Source organism: Pleurodeles waltl, chromosome 6 (assembly GCF_031143425.1).
Source record: "Pleurodeles waltl isolate 20211129_DDA chromosome 6, aPleWal1.hap1.20221129, whole genome shotgun sequence".
NCBI classification, from domain to species: Eukaryota; Metazoa; Chordata; class Amphibia; order Caudata; family Salamandridae; genus Pleurodeles; species Pleurodeles waltl.
This window is the reverse complement of record NC_090445.1, coordinates 857,945,676-857,967,458: the sequence shown is the minus strand read 5'-3', so window position 1 is coordinate 857,967,458 and position 21,783 is coordinate 857,945,676. Positions and strand designations below refer to the sequence as shown.

The 21,783-nt window shown below is 43.8% G+C and overlaps 1 protein-coding gene across 5 annotated transcripts in view; it reads left to right on the top strand.

The window, feature by feature from the left end:
• ARHGAP19 (Rho GTPase activating protein 19) overlaps positions 1-21,783 on the top strand; it is a 223,159-nt gene that overhangs the window by 134,086 nt on the left and 67,290 nt on the right. For all 5 annotated transcript variants that reach the window (XM_069239608.1, XM_069239607.1, XM_069239606.1 and 2 more), the window contains exons 6-7: positions 12,526-12,612; positions 15,035-15,100. In XM_069239608.1, coding sequence (XP_069095709.1) covers positions 12,526-12,612; positions 15,035-15,100 — 153 coding nt within the window. The remainder of the gene's footprint in view (positions 1-12,525; positions 12,613-15,034; positions 15,101-21,783) is intronic.

Here is a 21,783-nt window from a genome sequence, read left to right as displayed (position 1 = left end):
GCCTTCCTCCCTTCCCTTCGTGGTCAGTCGGTGCAGGTCCTGACGGACAATACTACCACGATGTGGTACATAAACAAACAGGGAGGAGTAGGGTCGTACCTTCTCTGCAGAGAAGCTCTTCGATTATGGTCCTGGGCAAAGGACCATCAGATTTGCTTGGTAGCAAATCATTTGGCCGGGGTCTTGAATGTACGTGCGGACAGTCTGTCGCCAATTCTCGGCCGACCACGAGTGGCGTCTCCATCCAGATCAATTCCGTTTAATCTTTCAGATGTGGGGGTTTCCTCGGATAGATCTGTTTGCCACTCGGGAGAACGCGCATTGTCCGTTATTCTGCAGCCTCCAGTATCCGGTGCAGGAAGCATTGGGGGACGCGTTTCTGATAACCTGGTGCGACCAGTTGCTTTACGCGTTTCCCCCATACCCTTGATTCCTCGAGTGTTGAGGAAGATTCGCCAAGACCGGGCCCAAGTCATCTTAATAGCTCCGGATTGGACAAGGAGGGTGTGGTACTCCGACCTTCTCCAACTCTCGCTGTGCCCTCCGCTCCGTCTCCCTCTCAGGGCAGACCTCCTCTCGCAGTCGCAGGGGCAGGTTTTACACCCCAACCTCCAGAGTCTACACCTACATGCCTGGAGATTGAACGGGGCAACCTGAGTTCCTTCTCTCTCCCGCCTGATGTAGTGGATGTTATATTAGCGGCCAGGCGACACTCCACTAAATCTATCTATGCTAATAGGTGGTCTAAATTTGTTATGTGGTGTGGAGAGAGGCAGATTGATCCCTTACATGCTCATCTGTCGGACGTTTTGTCTTTTGCTCTGTCTCTAGCGCAGAAAGGTTGTGCAGTGGCTACCATTAAGGGTTATTTGTCGGCTTTGTCAGCCTTCATTTGTCTTCCAGACCAACCATCGTTATTTAAATCCCCTATTGTTCTCAGATTCTTGAAAGGTCTTCTAAATAAATATCCTCCAAAACCATTTGTTATGCCTCAATGGGATTTGTCCTTGGTCCTCACTTTCCTTATGGGGTCCATTTAGTTATTAAAACAGTCTTCCTGGTGGCTATAACATCTGCAAGGAGAGTGAGTGAGTTGCAAGCCTTATCGGTAAAACCCCCTTATACAACTTTTTATGGGGATAAGGTGGTGTTGAGGACCAAGGCTGCTTTCCTCCCGAAGGTTGTTTCACCTTTCCATTTGGCCCAGACAATTACTTTGTCCACGTTCTATCCTCCGCCTCATCCTTCTAAGGAGGAAGAGAGACTACATCGCTTGGACCCAAAGAGGGCGTTAAGCTTCTTCATTGATAGAACGAAGGATTTCAGGCTGGAGGATCAGCTGTTCATCGGATACGTGGGCAAGAGGAGAGGAAAGGCAGTCCACAAGAGAACACTCTCCAGGTGGGTTGTTCTTTGCATTAAAATCTGTTATTCTTTGGCAAAGAAGGATCCTCCTGATGGCATTAGAGCTCATTCCACCAGAGCTAAGTCGGCCACTTCGGCCTTGGCCAGAGGTGTTCCTGTGGTCGACATCTGCAAGGCCGCAACTTGGTCGTCCCTTCACACTTTTGCGAAACATTACTGTTTGGACTCTGAGGTCAGAAGGGACGGCCATTTTGCACGGTCAGTGCTGCAGGATTTCTTGGTTTGACCATTTCGGCACCCACCACCGGGCATGGTACTGCTTTGGGACTCTATTCATTAGGTGAGGAATCCACAGGTAGTTGTATCCATCAGAAGAACGAGTTACTTACCTTCGGTAACTACTTTTCTGGTGGATACATTAGCTACCTGTGGATTCCTCACGGTCCCACCCGCCTCCCCGTTGCCTTTCTGGTCTTACCAAGTAATCCTTGAGTGCGCTCCTCTTGGTCTTCAAGGTTGCAATAGATTTTGTATATATGGATACTTGTGTATATATATATATATATATGTATATATCTTTGTGTATACACATGATCTGCATATATTTGTTTGTTTGATTTAAAAAAAAACAAAGTTATATTAAATCTACAGCCATTTTATTGCAATGTTGTGTGATTTACAATGTTATGGGATGTTGCCTTGCTCTTTCATTGCATTGGGTTATTATTCTCATGCACGTAAAAAATGTTGGTACTGACGTCGGCACGTCGGCGAGGACCTCTTATTGCCTGTATGACGTCAGACGGCGTCGCGTGGGCTAGAGTGACGTCGACGTGCAGAAGCTAGGAAGAAGATTTCCGTCGAATGCTGGCGCCATGGGAGTATTCATTAGGTGAGGAATCCACAGGTAGCTAATGTATCCACCAGAAAAGTCGTTACCGAAGGTAAGTAACACGTTCTTCTGGAAGCATGCATGCGTGCCCTCTAGCCCTACATTTTTTGTCAGTAGAATGTGATTTTTGGGTTCGTCCTTATTCTTTTACCTTGACATGATTTTATCAGCCCTGCCCTTGATCAGGATCACAAACTGTGTGATCCTCACCTCGGGCCTTGTAGCCACCCATTACAAGGCAACCAGGAGAGCTGTAAAGATGCACACGCCATGCGTCCTTATTCCCTCGGTCTGCTTTATTGAATACTAGTTACTCCATATTCAGTTAGCCTGAAAACTAATGCCTCAAAAGAATTACTTTCTTTTTTTCTTGACACAACCACAAACAAATTATTATAAGGGGAACTGGCTCCTCAGTGGGTGCCTTCCTTAATGCACAGATTGGCAACCTTGTCCTTCGACTTGCAAGGCAGAGACAAATCTTGAGTTAGCCCTAGGCTCTTAAAGGCGCCGGCCTCAGAAAATACACTAACAAATTAGATTGTTCTGCCTGATTTTTCCTGTATATGATATTCAGCACATTGTTTATTTTTGCTGATGGCCCTGACACAAAGCAGGTTTACAGCATAGATATCTGTTTTGTGTGTTTTGCCCTTGGATGACTTGCTCGGCCCAGACTGGCACTCGTTTATTTCAGCTTCTAAGTTTACTTGCTCAGGCCACAATAGGTCTAATCTCAAACATTTTCATGAGTACTGTGGTCAAGCCCTCGGGTATGGGCACACCAGCGTTCATTATTTCCCGGCTAGAAACTGCTTGCCATAACATTTGAAGATACACTGGGATCTAAATCTCCTTCTGCACCAAACCAAGCACAGACCCTCTCTAGACAACTGTGACTCACTTGGACAGTAACATCAACAACTTTGAATTGGACATAAATGTCTTGGTAGCCTCAACTCTGCTGCCCTACGATGAGAAATTCAGGGGCTGTCTCTATACAACTTAACATTGACCTACATCTGAAAACCTCGTATTTCTCTTCCCTTTAAAGCCTAAGCTCTTTGGGTAAATAAATGAGTAACTAGTACTCATCAAAGTGCCCCACCTTTTAACTCACTGCAACCCTGGGCTTTACAGATAACTGTATTGATCAGTGAAAAGGAGCAGAGTGGCCTGCCTGCGTCTGCATATATATGTATCAAATTGTGAAAGGGCACAACTAGGCCTCCTGTCACTGTAGTCCTCCTTGACAGAATTCCAAGAACACACCAACACCAGGGCTGAGAATAGACTATCAGCTGTCCAAATACAGGCGAAACAGGCCTTATATTTTCTGCCTGTGATAGCAGTACCATCTCTAACTCAGATGACCTATTTCACAGTCACTGCAAATAGCAGAGTTATCACTCACCAGTCACAGACAGCAGAATATTCTTATTTCGCTCTGCTTTCCCTCACATGCCACAGACAGGAGAGCTGTCCCTCACCTTTGGCACACCAATACCTTGCTCATGTGGTTGAAACACAGTTCAGTGGCATAGCAGAGTAATCCTTAATGTGATGTGAAGCCTAAAGAACGAGAACCCTGAAGGAACAACGATATAGGAAACCTTGGTGGAAGAGAACATCAGATGGCTATTGTTGGATAGGAAGACACAGATACATAGGATATAGGTATCGAGGGACCCTCCCCAACTGAATGGTATTGGGCCAGAAAAAATATTTCACAGAACAAGGGTGTTGCAGACAAGAACAGTAGAGAAAGTGTAAGTTAGGGACCTACCTGTTTTAACTGCAAAAGTACAAGGAAATAAGAGTCCAGGGCTAGATGTTCCTTGTAGAATATAGACCAGGAACAGTACACCCCAGATGCTGGGAACAGAGTATCCACAGACATTGCACAAGAAAGACTGACATACTACCATAAATGTCATTTGGGGAGCTCAAGATCCATTGCCCCTATTTGATTGCAGCGCCGTAGCATATGCACATTAGACTGAGGGCCTTAAGACCTGGATCACCACTGCACAACCCAGGGCTGCAACAGACCTCAAGTCACTCAACATTTCCTTAAGATAGGTTGAAAGGTTTATAGACCATCCTAGTCCAATGGAACACTTCTGTGAGCATAGTTCACGCCCTTCAATTCACAACCCCCACACATTTGTTTGGGAATTAATTTTCCCAGTAGAGAATCCCCAAAGGTGAATTTCAGGTTGCATGTTAACCCCTTTGCTGCCGGGCCTTTTCCCCCTCAGGTGCCAGGCCTTTTTGGGCTATTTGGGGCAGTTTGTGCTTAAACCCTCATTACTTTCTGTCCACATAAGTTACCCACGCCAAATTTGTGTCCTTTTTTCCAACATCCTAGGGATTCTAGAGGTCCCCAGAGTTTGTGGGTTCCCCTGGAGGAGACCAAGAAATTAGCCAAAATACAGCGATAATTGGGGTTTAAAAAAAAAAAAAATGGCTGCAGAAGAAGGCTTGTGTTTTCCCTGAAAATAGCATCAACAAAGGGTTTGCGTTGCTAAAATCACCATCTTCCCTGCTTTCAGGAACAGGCAGACTTGAATCAGAAAACCAAAATTTTCAACACAATTTTGGCATTTTACTGGGACATACCCCATTTTTACTATTTTTTGTGCTTTTAGCCTCCTTCCAGTTAGTGGCAGAAATGGGTGTGAAACCAATGCTGGATCTCCGGAAAGCTAAACATTTCTGAAAAGTAGACACAATTCTGAATTCAGCAAGCGGTCATTTATGTAGATCCTACAAGGTTTTCCTACAGAAAATAACAGCTGAAATAAAAAAAAAATTGAAATTGAGGTAAAAAAAAAAACAGCAATTTTTCTCCACTTTTTACTCTAACTTTTTCCTTTCATGTCAGATTTTCAAAAGCAATATACTGTTACGTCTGCTGGACTCTTCTGGTTGGATATATAGGGCTTGTAGGTTCATCAAGAATCCTAGGTACCCAGAGCCAATAAATGAACTGCACCTTGCAATGGGTTTTTATTGTATACAGCAATTTATTTGCTGACATATAAAGAGTGAAAAATAGGTATTAAGGAAACCTTTGTATTTCCAAAGTGGGCACAAGATAAGGTGGTGAGAAGCAGTGGTTATTTGCACATCTCTGAAATCCGGGATCCCCATATTAGCAGGTTAATTACAGGGCATTTCTCAAATAAACATCTTTTTTACACTGTCTTACATTTGGAAGGAAAAATTTAGAGAAAGACAAGTGGCAATAACACTTGTTCTTCTATTTTGTGTTCTCCCAAGTCTCCCGATAAAAATGGTACCTCACTTACGTGGGTAGGCCTAGTGCCCGCAACCGGACACGCAACATGGACACACAACATTTTCTCAAAGAAAACAAACCTGTTTTTTTTGCAAAGGGCCTAGCTGTGGATTTTGGCCTGTAGCTCAGCCGGCACCTAGGGAAACCTATTAAACCTGTGCATTTTTGAAAACTAGACACCTAGGGGAATCCAAGATGGGGTGACCTGTGGGGGTCTCACCATGTTCTGTTACCCAGAATCCTTTGCAAACCTCAACATTTGGCAAAAAACACTTTTTCCTCAAATTTCAGTGATAGAAAGTTCTGGAATCTAAGAGGAGCCACACATTTCCTTCCACCCAGCATTCCCCCAAGTCTCCCGATAAAACTGGTACCTCGCTTGTGTGGGTAGGCCTAGTACCCGCGAAAGGAAATACCCCAAAGCACAATGTGGACACATCAAAATGATCAAATACAAAACTGTTTTTGCAGAGGATGGGGGCGGCACCTGCGTTTTTGGTTCTGGCCACAGCAGCCATATAGGGAAACCACCCAACCATTTCTGAAAACTAGACACTGAGGGAGTCCAAGGAGGTGTGACTTGCGTGGATCCCCCAGTGTTTTCTTACCCAGAATCCTCAGCAAACCTCAAATTTAGGTAAAATAAAAATCACATCTTCCCACATTTCTGTGTGGGATCACCGCACCAGGAGAAATTTTCTGTGCAGCCATATAGGGAAGCCTACCAAACCCAAACATTTCTGAAAACTAGACACCCGAGGGAGTCCAAGGAGGTGTGACTTGCGTGGATCCCCCAGTGTTTTCTTACCTAGAATCCTCAGCAAACCTCAAATTCAGGTAAAAAAAAAATCACATCTTCCCATATTTCTGTGTGGGATTACCGCACCAGGACAAATTTACTACCACCCAACGTTCCCCTCAGTCTCCTGGTAAAAATCATACCTCACTTATTTAGGTGGCCAAGTGCCTGTGACAGGGAAGAGCCAAAAACATGTTGAAATTGAGGGGGAACCAAAGCGGGTCCAAAAGGCCAGTTTGAAAAAAAAAAAAAAAATCATTTTTAGGCTGACAAGTGGGGCAGAATGTTTATCGGTATAGATGCGACAATGCTGGGTGATAGGAATTTTGTGGATTCCTCCAGATTCCGGAAGGTTCCATCACAAAAATGTGGGACAAATGTGTGATTTCAAGCAAAGTTGGAGGTTTGCAGGGCATTGTGGGTAAGAAAATGGTACAAGGGTGCATGTGCCTAGGTCTTGTAGATTTTACTACATGGCAACGTCCCAAATTCCAAAAAGTGCAGCCTTCAGATCGGCCTAAAATAAATTTGCTCCTCAGGCATTCCCACCCACACACAAGTCATTTGTTGTGTTTTTGTTTTTTTTATTGTTTTTTTAGGCGCAGCCTGCCATTGATGTGGCGGCTGTCCACAAGTTGCCCAAAAAAACCTTAATGTCTTCATCTGAGAGGTCTACACCATCCCCTATGTCTAATCCTGAGCGCCTCAGGTTGATCAGACTGTGCCTGATAGCCTCATAGGCATTTGCTTTGCAGAACTTGCTGACTGTGAAATTTTCTCCTAAAGTTTTATTTGCCCCATTTAAAATGGCCCTCACCATGTTTACTAGGAATGATTTTTGACCACATGATGGTGGTGCTGCTTAAGGACCTGGCAATTTCTGTCAGAGCTAGCTGGATGTCATGTAGGAAGTCCGCCCGAGCTGTGTGAGGGTGTTCCCGTCCAGGTGTATTATCAGAACATTGTGTGGCCTCTGCTTTGTAGCTTTTCCAGGGTTGCTGCCAGCTACCCCATCTTATGTCCGGGGTGTCCCACCATCTTATGTTGGTGGCCTTTTGCCAGTTTGCCTGTCCGCTGTTTCTGCAGGTCCACCATGCCTGCATCCAGTGAATAAATGAATGCCCAACCACTCAAGCTGTCCTGGGCTGGCTTCCTGCCAAGGCAATAATAACAGTTATCATTTTGCACACTGCGCAGCCCATGCTTGGTCACGAAAGTTGAGGTCTCACGTAAGCCTTGTAGGCATTAGAGCGCCACCTGCCCATCGCTTTGATCCCTGCCTCCGATTTCTTGGGTTGTGCAGCCGTCATTGCTGCCCCTATCCTGAATGAGTGGGACCCAAATGAGGGGGATGGAAGGCTCCCCTCCCTATGGCTTTGCACATAACTGCTGTGAATAGAAAATTACTCAGAAAGTCCCTGCTCTTGTGCCTGAAGAGCCCCGGCCTCCTTGTGTTGTGTTTCCAAGTAGGCATACAAACAACACAATGGGCAGTGTCTGGGGTCCTCTATTCAAAGCAGCTGTACCCAGGACTCTTTTCCTTGTTGGCCAGCTTTTGATTTGCTCAGTAAAAGCTCCACCTGTGTCAAGCCTGGATTAACGTCCATTGCTTGCAGTTGTGCTGTGCCCACCTCATGTTTTGCTGGAGGCCACAAACTTGCTAACCCTGAAAATCCCCCCAAAATACTGTGGTGAATGCCGCTTAGAACAAGGAGACCTCAAATGCGTCTAGTGCCAGCCCCTCAAATGCATCCATAATCTGGGTCAGCTTTGTGAAGTCTTTGGATCGTCTCATGTCCTGTCTCTTCCGTTCCAGATGCTTCCAGCCATTCATTGTTGCTCCTATTTAATAGTGAAAGGGAGTGGGGTCCTTTCCTGTGATTAGTTTTAAAAGGTTGGCCACCGCCGTTATGAGTTTGTGCCCATGATTTTGATTTTTCCCATTGGTATGCCTATTCTATGAAACATTCCACGACTAGAGCCCTCCAGTCAAGGAACTTCGGAGTCCCCCAGTGTCTGGAGCCTACCACCTGCATCACTGTGCTTGCATACTTTTTATATCGCCTTGCTGTGCTGGGTGTGAGCACGTGCTCAATTAGGCTTGACAAGTCTGTTCCACCACCTCCCACAAACTTAGAGAAAGTGGTCATCTTCTGCTCTGCTCCTGGTGCTAGGTTCCTGAACGTGCTCATCTGGACACAAGAGAACCCTAGGGACGTGCCTTGCCTTTGTCAAGGTTGCCCTTCAACTGCAACGTCACCATTTACCTCATTAGCCTTAATATATTCTGGCATCTGGCCCCACTGTTGTTTATTGCACACACTACTACCCCTTGTTTGTCTGACCAGGGAGTGAGCTTCATGTATCTCAGCTTTTCCTCCCATACCGTTAGTGCCACCACAATCGGGAACAGCACAAGGAAGGTGATGTTGTTTGTGACGCCGGTCCACCACACACTTCCTAAAATTGTTCCAAAGTCTTGGCTACCTGCTGCATCTGTGAAGAGGGCAATATGCCTGGAAGCCACCCATTCTTCTTTCATTTAAATCCTATAGGAATGAGCCCCACTTGGCCAGAATCACCTTTTAACCTTGACCCTACCATGGTGATGCTTCTCCTGCAAACCCGCGGTTAGCCGGGTCAGGCTATGGCGTCTGATTCGATCCTGAGGAACACCACTTTCATTGTCGGGCCCACCATTTTCTCTGCTGCTAGTGGCACACCCAGCTCTGCAGCTACTGCCTGAAATGCCTTCAGAGGGTCCCTGCATTTGCCTGTCCCTGCCTGCCTCACGAACAGGAAATCATCAAGGTAGTGTAACTTGCTTCCCTCTGGGTGTCGTTTGTGAAGGGCTCATTGTAAAAATGTGCTGAACCGCTCAAAGTAAGAGCACAACACTGAGCACCCCATAGGCATTGCTTTGTCAAAGTACGATTGACCCTCGTATTGGAACCTTAGTAGGTGGAAGCTATCTGGGTGTACTGGGAGGAGATGGAAAATAGATTTAATGTCTGCCTTTGTCATGGGGAACCCTTTGCCCTGACCAAGTCAGTGGCATCTTCTACCGTTGAATATCCCACAGAGAATGCCTCTGGGCTGATCCCATCGTTCAGACACTCCCTAAGGAAAAGATAGATGGTGCATGAGTCTGAACTGATATCACCAGTCCCCTGTAGAATGGTGGGAATAGGTGGCCCTCTGATTCGCCCCAGGCTCTTCTCCTTCTTAAACGTTGGCTGGACTATTTCTTCTGGGTGAATTTCAGGTTCCTCACTATGCCTGTGGTGATGGAACCTCCAAACGGGATTCTAAAACCTGCCTCAAAACCTTTCTTCAGTAGGGCAGCATCTTTTCTGTTGTAACCATTGGTTAGCCTTCGGAGTTGGTGTGTGTTAATGTGGGACCTGGCTAGCTAGAACTCTTCCCATTCCCTGTGATCTACCCCACCCCCCACTGCTCTTGCCCCTGCTAGTGCTTCATTTTCTTTTCTTTTTCGTTACTGTAGCTCTTGTTGCACCTACATCCTGTGGCTAGGTGGCCACCCCTGCAGTTTGGGCAAGCATGCTTGAATTTGCACAACACACCCCATGTGCGAGTACTCGTCTGAATCATACTTTCAGCATTTTCTGCTTTCTCTTTGTCTGCTGATGCCTTCCAGCTTGGGGTATGACCTTTGCTTGTAATATGACCTCTGCTTATCCATTCCTCCCCATAATGAGGGTGCCCATAAGGGGCTACTCTCCTTTATCTGCTCAACCGTTGGCCATCTTTGCCAACATCATCTTATGGATGAAACCAGATATGTCCTCCACAAGAAGAAAAAAAATAATTCAAGGATGACTAAAATCACAGAGGATGCCTTAGATTCTGTGAATATTTAGCAGGAAACATTATGAGAAGGTGCTTGCACAGCGGTTAGAAGTTTGTGCAAGCTTTACGCTGCAACTTGTAGTCTATCATGTTTGAAGCTTGCAAATTGCACTCAAAAATGTGCATCAGAGCAGGCACATCGCTGTTACAGATCTGTACCAGATAGCGCGACACAGTGGGATAAAGCTGCACCATAGTGTGCAGATCACTTGATGCACTCCTACGTCAAAATAAAGTTTTGATGCTAGATTTGGACTGGAGCATGCAAATCACTGTTGAATGAAACGTTGAGTTGTGCTATTCATAGCAGGCATGCAGAAAAGCTTGCAGGTCACTGCACTGCAAATGTACATATGCACAGTCTCACAGAAGCATGTTTAGCCTGTGTGAAAATGAGTGTTCAGATCACGGAGGTAGACCAGCAGGTCAGCACTACATCGTACGGGTAAAATCAGCAAGTCTCAAGGAAGCGCAAGCACGATCAGTCGTGAGCCCAGACGGCAGCATCACGCTTGAAAACGCCCTCCAATGAGGCTGTCGTTCTAATTTCTAAGAAGATCTCATTCTCCACTGTAACCACAATGTCAAAAGGCTCTCCCACACAGTTGCTTTGACAATCCCACCTCCCCACAATGAAGAACGTACTTAGTAGCTCCAACACCATATCCCTCACTAAAAGTTGTGCTTGTCACCTTAGGCAGACAGGGTGAATGCTGAGCTTGCCTTGGTGAACTGCAGGCCACTCACTTTTAATAAATATATTACTAAAGCTGATGTGGTAGCGCACTGTCATTTACAGACAAAACATTTCCAAGAAATGACCAAAAACCTTCCCACTACCTTGCAGTTTGACTGATCATATATAGTGTGTTCAGAATAATCTATGAAAATTGGCTTTCAGAAAACATATTTATCTTTTGCATATCACCAGGTAAAGTGTTTTGATTTGTTTGTTTTTTTATCCTATTTAAATATTTTATTAATTCACACACAAGTACAAAAAATGGGCTTTCACAGCTAATTAAATATATTTGAAAATGTTTGGTTGGTTGACTTATTTGCTATTTAAATGTGTGTTAGGAAAAACCTGATACCTACAGCCTTTCATTTCACACTTTGGATAGCAGGTCAGACAGTTCATTTTACAAAATCCAGTAACTGCAGAGAAGTAAGGAAAAGTATTTGTAAATTGACTTCTGATCTCTCTCTGAACACAGAACAAACGTGACAAGTTAAAAACAAAATTCAAAGGCATGTTTATTGCTACTTCACTTTGTGACAGAACAAACTCCTGTTCTTTGTCATCGTGCCAGAACAGGTGAGTAGTTCCTAAGCGTAGCTCGTCCTGGTAAAATCTGACTCCCTAGGGAGTGGGCATTAGATTTCTGGAGACCTGAGTAGATTATAATTTAATTTCTATTTTTGAGTAGTTGAGTACTTTATAAAGTGTGGCAGCTAGGCTTTTAAATATGTTTTCATTTAAATTTATTTTTGTATTTCTTATTTTATTTAAATAACTGTGTGCGCATCATTACAAAGCCTTTGACATTATGCCTGACAGTTATCCTTTCAAAACGGATTTTTGCTGTCTCTCAGCAGCTTGTCTAGAAGTACCTGTGATTGGGGTGTAAACATACACGTCTTTACTCTTGTGGGCTGTGTAAACATACACCTTTGCTCTTGTTGGATGTTTTTTTTCCTTTTCAAATTTTCCAGGTTTGGGGGCCACTTTGTTTCCCTCTGTATTAATCACTGCAAAATGGATGAACTCTAGAAAGCTTAGCCAGTTGTCACTTCTTCAATGGATAAAATGCCTAATTCAAAAATGTCTTATACCTCTGAAAAAGATGAAGTCCATTATATTTGTTGGTATTTTCTGTTGTAGATCGCAAAATCAGATGAGCTTTATAAACTGTTTAGTCATTTGACCTGAAATGGCTCAGTGCAGTTGATAAAAAAACAGTGGGTTATTATTAAGACCAATTATAACACAGCCTACTGCCTGTGAAATATTCAAGTCAGTGACACATTCTGGTTAGAGCTTTCAGGTGGAAGCAGCTACCCGAGTAAGTTATTTCTTTAGACTTTGGATAGACTTTGGATTTGTATTTTGTTCGAAGGTAAACTGTAAATACAAACTGAATATGCAAAGCATAATTGTAATAATAGAACTATGTAGCAGAACACTTTAGCATCTTAAACCAGAAGTTTGAATTAAATGCGACATTAAAAACAATGCACAGTCTTTAGTATGTTTTTACGTTGTTTTATATTTTGATTTTACTTTTTATACAGTTGACAGCAAGTGACCTGCAGGAGAATATTACAAAACTAAATAATGGTGTCACCTTCATGATTAAGCATTCCCAGAAACTTTTCAAGGTATTTCTTCATATGATTTAAAAATGAGGATAAGCAACTATTTTATGGTTTGACTTTACAGTCATTAAGAGTTGTTTACTAAGATGTCACCATATCATTGTTTATTTCATAACATTATGCTTAATGTCATACCATTATGCATGAACACATGATAAGTTTTTACTACAATGTGCTTGGGGAGCTCTTTCCTTCCGCTGTACTGTTTAAAATATCAATAACGCTTTTGGAACAATAAAATGTCTGTAATAGTATGTAACCAAAGTATAATGTATTAATCTTATTTTATCTTCACTTGATTGCATTCTTATTTGTTTTACTACTTATTTCTTATCTGCTTCTTCAATTCCAGTCTGTGCTGAACCCTTCTGTAGCTTACTTTAGGTTCTTTAATTTAGGTGCTGATGTTGAGTGAGAGTCTGGTACGTTGGGCTGTATACACATAATTATTGTCTTGTATTATTAAGAGGATCTATATAAAAAAGTTTAGACTGTGCCACAGCTGCACTTTGCACGCGTATTCATTGTGATCAAACAATAGCTAGAGGCTGTTTTGTTATAATTTTTGATGCAATTTGGTTTATGCTGCTGTTTTTTTTCCTTACGGCACAGAATTGAATTATGCTTATTGTAGGTCAGTCGAGCTGGCCTCTTCCATTATGAAATACTCCAAGCCCAAGTTACTGATTTGTAAAGTGCAATCAAATTTGTAAATTAGAAAACAAAAGATGTACTTACTATCACGTGGTGAAAATGTGAAATATGGAAGTGGTTATTTCTTCTATCCTGTACGACATAACTTGAGTGACACTTCCATATGCAAGCAGATTATCTTTGTGTGACTTGTCAGATAAAAGTCCTCTGAAAGTTATTCGAATATTGCTAATTCTTCCACAGAACTTCTCTTGCGACCTCTGATAGATTTGCTTGTGGTAAACCTTTCATGATGATGATGCAGACTAGTTTTAGCTTTATCAGAAGATAATGCAAAGTATGTTTTGACCTTAATGAGGGCGGGTGGAAGCATGGTTTAGGGGGCTGACTTGGAAGCACTGAACTTCAGCATTATCTGTAAGGACTCATCCAATCCGGTTATTGATGGAAGAATGAATATATGCTTAACTTGACGAACCAAAGCTTTCACTATTCCGAATAACCTAGCACAATTTCTTGTGTCTTAGACATGATCAGATCTTAAACCTTGGAGGAATTGATGAGGATGTTTGATTGATTGATTGCAGTTCAATGAAAACATTAAACAGATGAAACATAAAACGTTTGGATAAAGGAACATTTTTAAGAAGTATGTTGATATACACCATCTGTAAAACAAAGGAATATTGTCCAGAGGGAACCTAAATAAATAACTAATAAAAATAAATTAACTACTCTAGCCTTAGATTAAATTACCTTTTATATGGCTTTGAAGACAAATGTTGGAAAAATCTACTTATGAAAACCGTTCACTAGTTGATTGTGCAACTGATTGCAGAGGTAGTTTAAGGAAGTGGATGGCAGAAATGCTTGCAAAATGTGTAACCGCTAGCAATCGCTCTGAGTAGCATTCAAACCCATTTTTTTTTGTCCACCATGCCATATGCAAATCGCCTTTTGGACCTTCTCCAGTAGGACATTTAGGGCGTTGCACCAAACACTCAAAAGGTGATAGGAGAAATGCTTGCAGATAATCCAACCACTAGCTGTTCTCGGGGTAGCATTCCAACCCATTTATTTTATGCCAACAATGCCACCACAGATTAGACCCAGCCATACGCAAACCAGCATTGGTCCTGCTCCAGGAGGAACAGTCCAGTCATTGTATCACTTGAACCAAGCTGTACCTGGTTGAAGAGGCCCAGCTAAGCCAAAACCGGTCTTGGGTTGCCTATGTTCCGGTTCAGAGAAGACCTTCCTTGACAGTTTGGGCTTGGCTGTTCCCATAAGAGCAGGATAAAGATAGATGTGCATATGACTGAGTAAAATTGTAGGTGGCATACTAGGCAATAAAACAATGGATTGGAACGCCACCTGAGCGATTGCTAGTGATTTTAACTATTTGCAACCATTCCCCCCATTAACTTTTGTGTGTTTGTAATTTAATGACTGATAGATAGTGAACAATGACTGCTCTAAAAGAAGGAAAGGAGATTGCTTTGGTCATTTGGCAGGCGGTTATCTCCAAATTTCCTGTGACTCTTTTATGAATTGAAGATGTTAAACTTTTACACCCTGATCACAGAGCATTATCCACAATTACTGCTGTTCCTGACACCTTTGCAACACCAGCTTGAGCCGAGTCCTCATTTACGTGCAGGAGCAGAGTCACAGGCTGGAAAAAAATTAACTGTATAGTGAACTGAAGCAAAACAATTTCTGATGGATTATATGTTGTGGTGGTTAAATGCAATGCACCGTCTCTTCACAGGCACCTGCATATATCCGAGAACACTCGAGGCTGCACTATCTGGGCTCAACAACCCATGCTTCCAAGGTAAGAACAGCTTGTTCCTTGATTTCTGCCATTCCTGAAGCTAAAGACTTTAAAAAATGATGTCCATTTGTAAGAAGTGATCACGTTTGTATTTCTTAACTGCATGAATGTACCATTTCATTGGACAGCCTCCATATGCGGCTGAGTGCTATTATTTTTTAAAGCTGTCTTGTATTTTAAAGCTTTCTGCCCATTCATTTACTCATTCATTCATTAGTTTTCAAAACCTCAGTACTCTAATGTTACCACTGTTGAAAAATCCTAGCACGCTGCTTAAACTGCAAAAAAATTGTTGTGAAGTCCGCACAACAAATGATTACCTGTGGCTCGCCTCAGTTTTTTTGTCTGATGTTAGTCAAGAAAGTTTGTGTCTAATAACAGTATATACACTGTTTGAAATGGGGTTTCTGGTTGGCTAGGATATGCACGTAAGCCAGGCAGAACCCACCCACACTAGTCAGGACAAGGCAGTTACACGTCCAAGATAACCTGTGCTTACCCTCTTGGTAGCTTGGCACGAGCAGTCAGGCCTATCCCAGAGACAATGTGTAAAGCATTTGCACAACACTCACAACACACGTGACACTACCCCTACCACAAACGAAACACAACACCAAGTTATAAAAAAATAAACTGTATTGTACATAACCTTATTAGACCAACCACAACATGTCAGTAATATCTTGCTACCTAAGAAGTTGTCAGAACGTTGCACAATACTGTTATTCTGCAGAAATCAGCAGTAGTCACATATAACACGCAGGTTAATCATTATTCTGCATCATAAGCAGTAGTCAGGAAAAACATTTCTATAGAAATGCACTTGCCATAAAAGTATCATAAATGCCCATACCAGGAACATGGGCAAACACATGACAAGTCATAAACATCAAACATAAGGCCCATATCAGGAACAGCATGCCCATATCAGGAACAGCATAAACCGTGTGGCAAGTCGTACATACAACACAGGTCAGCATAACTATTCATAATGCCAGAAACCTGCATATTGCCAATAAAATGGTACCTGTCCTTGTATAGTGAGGGCACCTCAAGTGTCACGATGGGGAAAGGGGGGCCCCCGGTTCTCCTATGCGTCAAACGGGGGCTGCTGTATTGCTGGGGGTTAAAGGGGTGGCACGCACCCCCTCAGAGTTTGTATCAGAGGCCCTCTCCGGGGCCTGCGCCCAAACCGGGAGCTCATTGAATTTGCAGCCCCCCCGGGCCACGACTGGCCCCTCCTGAGGGGACTTGAGGTCAGGCCCAAAGTACAGTGGGGGTGTCCGCGCCCCTTGTGCAGTGGCCGGGGGGAGAGGGACTCACTCTCCATCCCGTGTCCTCCGGTATTGGTGGCAGCCTCCTGTGTCCTTGAGGCAGCTGCCTGAAGGGAGAGAGGCAAACACCTCCCTCAGCAAGCCGCAATCCTCCTGAAGATGGCGGTTGGGGCTTCCCCAGGCTTCCAGCAGCCTCGGACTGGCCCACTGTTCTCTCCGGGTTGTGGCGGTGAATTCTAACAAAAGAAAGGGCCTGTTGGTGCCCCGGGGGCATTCTCCTCTGCACGCCTCGCCCAGGGGGCCCTTCTTAGAGCTCCCACGCTCTGGGACTCAATTTCTCGTGCCCAAGGGGCACCCCACACAGCACGTTTCCGATGCGCTTCAGGAAGACAAGCGGCCCGAGCTGTGGCGATTCTTTCCTGGCAACGCGCTCAGAGGGCGGGTTCAGATAAAATAAGTGCTCCCCAGGCGCTTCGGCAGATAAAAATGAAGAGTGCTCCTCTTGTGCTCTAGTAAAGGAAAGAAGGAGCTAGGCAGCAAATATGAAATGCTCTCCATGCACTCCTAACAGTTCAAAGGCTGCAAAGGACAGGGGCCACAGCACCCAGCCTCTGGTGACACCAGTGGAGCACAGGGCGGCAAGCCCAGCAACAGGCCACCGCAAGGGGGATGCCGTCAGTGGCAGTTCCTCCAAATGACCCACAAGAAAACAGGCCAGCATAGCAGCAGCAGTCCAAGGCTGTTCCTGGTGAGTCCCTCCAGCAGCATTCTGTGTCCAGTTCCAAGTATGTTTTAGTGCACCAAAGTGTTTTAAACTGTGGGGGGAAAAATCCCCTGTAATTACAATCAGCTTTGCAATGGTTTAACAAAGAGGCGAACAGGAGGTTCCAACCAGTTACAACTGGTTCTAGGAGTGCCCCCTCTCTCCTCCATCACAGGCTCCAAACATCAGTTGGGGATAAACGAGCCCTTTGAGTGAGACCACATCACAACCTTTACAGATGAATGTGTGTTCCGCCCCCCTCTTCTCTCAGCCCAGGAAGCCCTTCAAAATGTAGAGGAACCTCTGTGACACCTCCACCCTCCCTGTGTACAGGCTGTCTGAAAAGTATGCACAAAGACCAATTCTCACTCTACCCAGACGTGGATTGGAGTCAGGCCGCAAAACACCAGAGTCATAAGCACAGAGAAATGCTCACTTTCTAGAAGTGGTGATAATAAAAAATCCACCTACACCAGTAAGCAGCATTTCTTTACAACCATACCAAAGATGCCTACGCTACCCCTCATAAATCAGACAATACCCCTTAGACATAGGACAGGGAATTTCCAATGCAATCCTATGAGAAGGCAGCACTCACAGCAGTGAGGAACCAAATAGGCTGTTTGTCACTACCAGGACAGGCCACGCAACCAGGCACATGTCCTGCCTTCTACATACATAGCACCCTGCCAGTAGGGCTAGCTAGGGCTTACCTTAGGGGTGACTTAAATGTAGTTAAAGGGGAGGTCTGGGCCTGGCAAGTAAATTTAGATGCCAGTTCCCTGTGGCAGTAAACTGTGCATGCAGGCCCTGCGCTAGCAGGCCTGAGACAAGTTTGAAAGGCTACTTCTTTGGGTGGCAAAAGCAGCGCTGCAGGCCTATTAGCAGCATTTAATTTACAGGCCCTGGGTATACAGATACCACTGCACAAGGGACTTACAGGTAAATTAAATGTGCCAATTAGGTATAAGCCAATCATACCAACTTTAGAAGGAAGAGCACCTGCACTTTAGCACTGATAAGCAGTGATAACATGCTCAAAGTCCTAGAGCCAACAGCAAGAGGTCAGAAAAAATAGGAGAAAGGAAACAAAAATCTGGGGATGAACCTGCAAAAAGGGCCAGGTCCAACATACACCATGCATACTTAATGACAGGGGCTTTTAATCAACCCTCTTGACCCATTGGTCTGCTCTAGTCATTAATTTTTGTTTCCACCCACCCTAGCATAGAGCATGGGGCACAGGTTAGTCGCACTTTAGACATTGACTTACCTAACTTTATGTGAAGGCATTTTGCTCTTGCACAATGTGCATCTCTGCACAATAAGTGGTTCATTTCAGTGGTTGGGACAATTTGGGGACCTGACTCAAAAACATTACTCAAGGAAAATGTACACTCAAAAACTTATGTTAATCAAAGAGATGGAGTTGGCCCAATCCCTGGTGAGTGTAATTGAGTTTTCCAACAAATATTTAAATATAAGATAATAGGCATTCATGGACAAGGTGGGAGCAGGTTGGACCTAGGCATTCAAAACAACTTCTGTGTGCTGTTTTGGACAAGCTGCTTGTTAGGACGTGTGGTCTTTCTTCTAAAGGTGCTGTCACTTTTCAATGTCTGGAATTCCTTTACGCTGCACTTTCTTTTCTCTTTGCCTCTATCCCAAAAGGAGGCAGCTGCGAAGGTTTAACCGGTTAAAGTTGTGCCTTTAGTTTCTATACTTATGGGAGTATTGATGGTCAGATATTCATTGGATACACTGGAGTAAATGAACAAATGAGTGGTTTTATAAAGCACACAGCTTCTTCTAGGAGCATCCCGGCGTGGAGAAAAAAACAGTGCCTAACCAACTGTGACTTAACCCTGGTCAAACCACCAGGTTTTGAGTTATTCTCAAACAGCGGCTCTCCACTCTGCATGCATAGCTCAACTGGGGAATTATTGCATGCCGGAAGAGCCAAAAATGTGACGGAGTGACTACCGCTCTGAACCACTCTAATTTTAGGTGCCAGTTCGTCACGATAATTATGGAGGACTGGGCAGATCATAAAACTAAATCTTATCTACTACATAATGTGGGCGAGAGGAAAACCGGGTCCTGTGAGTCAGGGGCAAGGCCTTTAAAATGATCCTTTTACCAACCGGCAGCGAATGAAAGGCACTGAGATGAGAAGAAACTGAGACGCAGCAGGGATGTTTCAGTATCAGATATGCAACCACATTCTGAACCACCTGCAACCATCTGATTGCATATTCTGAAAGGCCTAAATATGAGACATTGGCATAATCCAGACTTTAGGTGATAAGTATGGACCACGTTTTTTCATGAGTGCATGGAAAGAAGGTGCACAAACTTATTTAAGATCCGCAATAATGTAAAGCATGAGCCCATTTCCGAAAACATCTGAGAATAACAGGAGAGCTGAGAGTCAAATTGGACTCCCAGACTCTTGAGAACAGTGATAGACTGGGAGGGAGCCGGTAATGTTAAAAGGCTAACAGTCCTACTACCACTTAGATTGAAAGTTCCCAAACTAAATGTTTTCTCACATATCCAATCAAGAACCGGTGAGAGGCAGGCTTTAAAGGGTTTCTGTATTGTATTCGAGCCTCTCTTAAAGGTGAGAAGTAACTGGGTGCCACCTGCATAAGAAACCACTTTAAACACATGTGGCCCAACTGTAGAGGCCATATAGACACTAAGCAGAGTCAGACCTAAGTTAGAACCTTGAGGCACCCCTTGGAGTAATGGCTTAGTGTTTGAAGTGAAAGGTGCCAACCGGACCGCTTTTCCTCGGTTATCCCAAAAAAAAAGATTTAATGCAATTCAGTGCTTGGCCACCTACCCCAATGTCAGCAAGGCATAGAAAGTAAAACAACATGAAAAACGTTATTGAATCCTGATGAAATATCTAATAATATCAAGGCAGCATTGTTCCCCTGCTCCAAAGTTAGTTTAATATAGTTAGATATTTCAAAATAAGCTGTCTTGGTATTATGACGGGGCGAAAGCCAGATTGGTTAGGGTGTAGCATACTGCAGTGGACTTTATACCCCTGAGCTGCCCTCTGCACTAAACAGTGTTATGCCTCGGCCAAGAAAGACCCTCCGGACGGCCTTAAGACTCATTCCAACAGAGCAAAAGCAAGGACTACATCTCTAGCTAGACGTTTTGCAGATTTGGACATTTGCCAGGCACTGTGTGGAGTTCTGATCATGCGTTCACCAGGATCTACTGCAATGATTCTTAGTCCACACAGGGGATCATTTTGCCCATTTTGTGCTGCAGAACTTCCAAAACGTCTACTCCTGAGACACACCTTTTATTGTGGAGAGACTGCTTTGGTACTGATTCAATAGCTGTGTCACCCCCTTTTGGAGGCTGAGATTCTCTGCCTGACCACCTGCTCATTCTGTGGAGTGGGCTTGGAAAGTAATAAGAACCTAAGTAAGATTTTACTTTCTAGCTATATCGCCTCACTTACCATAAACCTTGTATAAACAAAGGCGCAGACCAGGCGTTTACCTGTGGGGGTGGCGCCTGTATGCAGCTCTGTATAGTTGTGCCCCATGTAGAAGGTGTCATAATGGAGGCTGCTGGCGAGTGGGACCAATGAAGTATTTACTGTTACATTTCGATACTGGGAGGATTTACAGAAAGATATAATATTCACCAGAAAGAGCATTAACAAAGGTAACTAACTTATTTGCTCAACCGCCATGGTAGCAGTATCTGGTCTTTACAGATAGTGGCGTGGTACGCACATGCTGATAATCTCAAAGGGCCTCTGGAATATGAGTAACAGAATCACCATAAAGTTAACATTAGCCTCCAATGATTTTTCTATTCGAGTCACCATATAAGCTAATGGTAATCTCTTTAGTTTGGTTGTTTTATTTCTCTCTGTGACCTGCTGGGTTTAAATGAACTTCTGGTCACCAATGCACCTAAATTTTAACTGCAGGCTATAAGCTTATACTTGATGCAGAGTGGCAAACAGTGTGATGTGATTTGTCAGGTGGCTTTTTCTGCTCGCAGTAACCTCTAACCTACCCCAACAAAAAAGTAGAAACTGCTACCAAGGATGTCGATTTTTTTAATCTAATGCTGAGGAGCCAGGAAGAAAGCTTGTTTGATTTTATGCTACAGTTAGGAGAACTGTGTACTGTTAGGATGTACTTACTGGAAAGGGCATTTTGAGGAATTTAGAATATTGTTTCATTTGTGTATTCCACTGCTTGGTTATATCTGCTGATTAAAACAGTGTTTGGCTAGGTTTGCTAATTAAAGAATTGTTCTCTCACTGTAACTGCTGTCCAGGTATTTAACCTTGGGTATTTCTATTCTGTGTGACTACATTTTTAAAAAATGTCATGTACCATTCTACTAATCATGGTCTCAGGCAGCTGTAGCATACAAAATAGTTTGGGAAAACTTTAAATATGACAGTAATACATTTTGTGGGAGTAATAAGGTCTGAAATGGGTGTTAGAATTTCAAATACTCACTTTGCTGATGTAGATGGGAAGGAAGGGCGCTTGTTAGCTAAGCGCCCTGAGCTCCAAAACGCAGTTCTTCAGTTTGGGAGTTCTACATTTTTGGACTTTAAGTATATACACTCAAACGTCGTCCGATTTATGGCG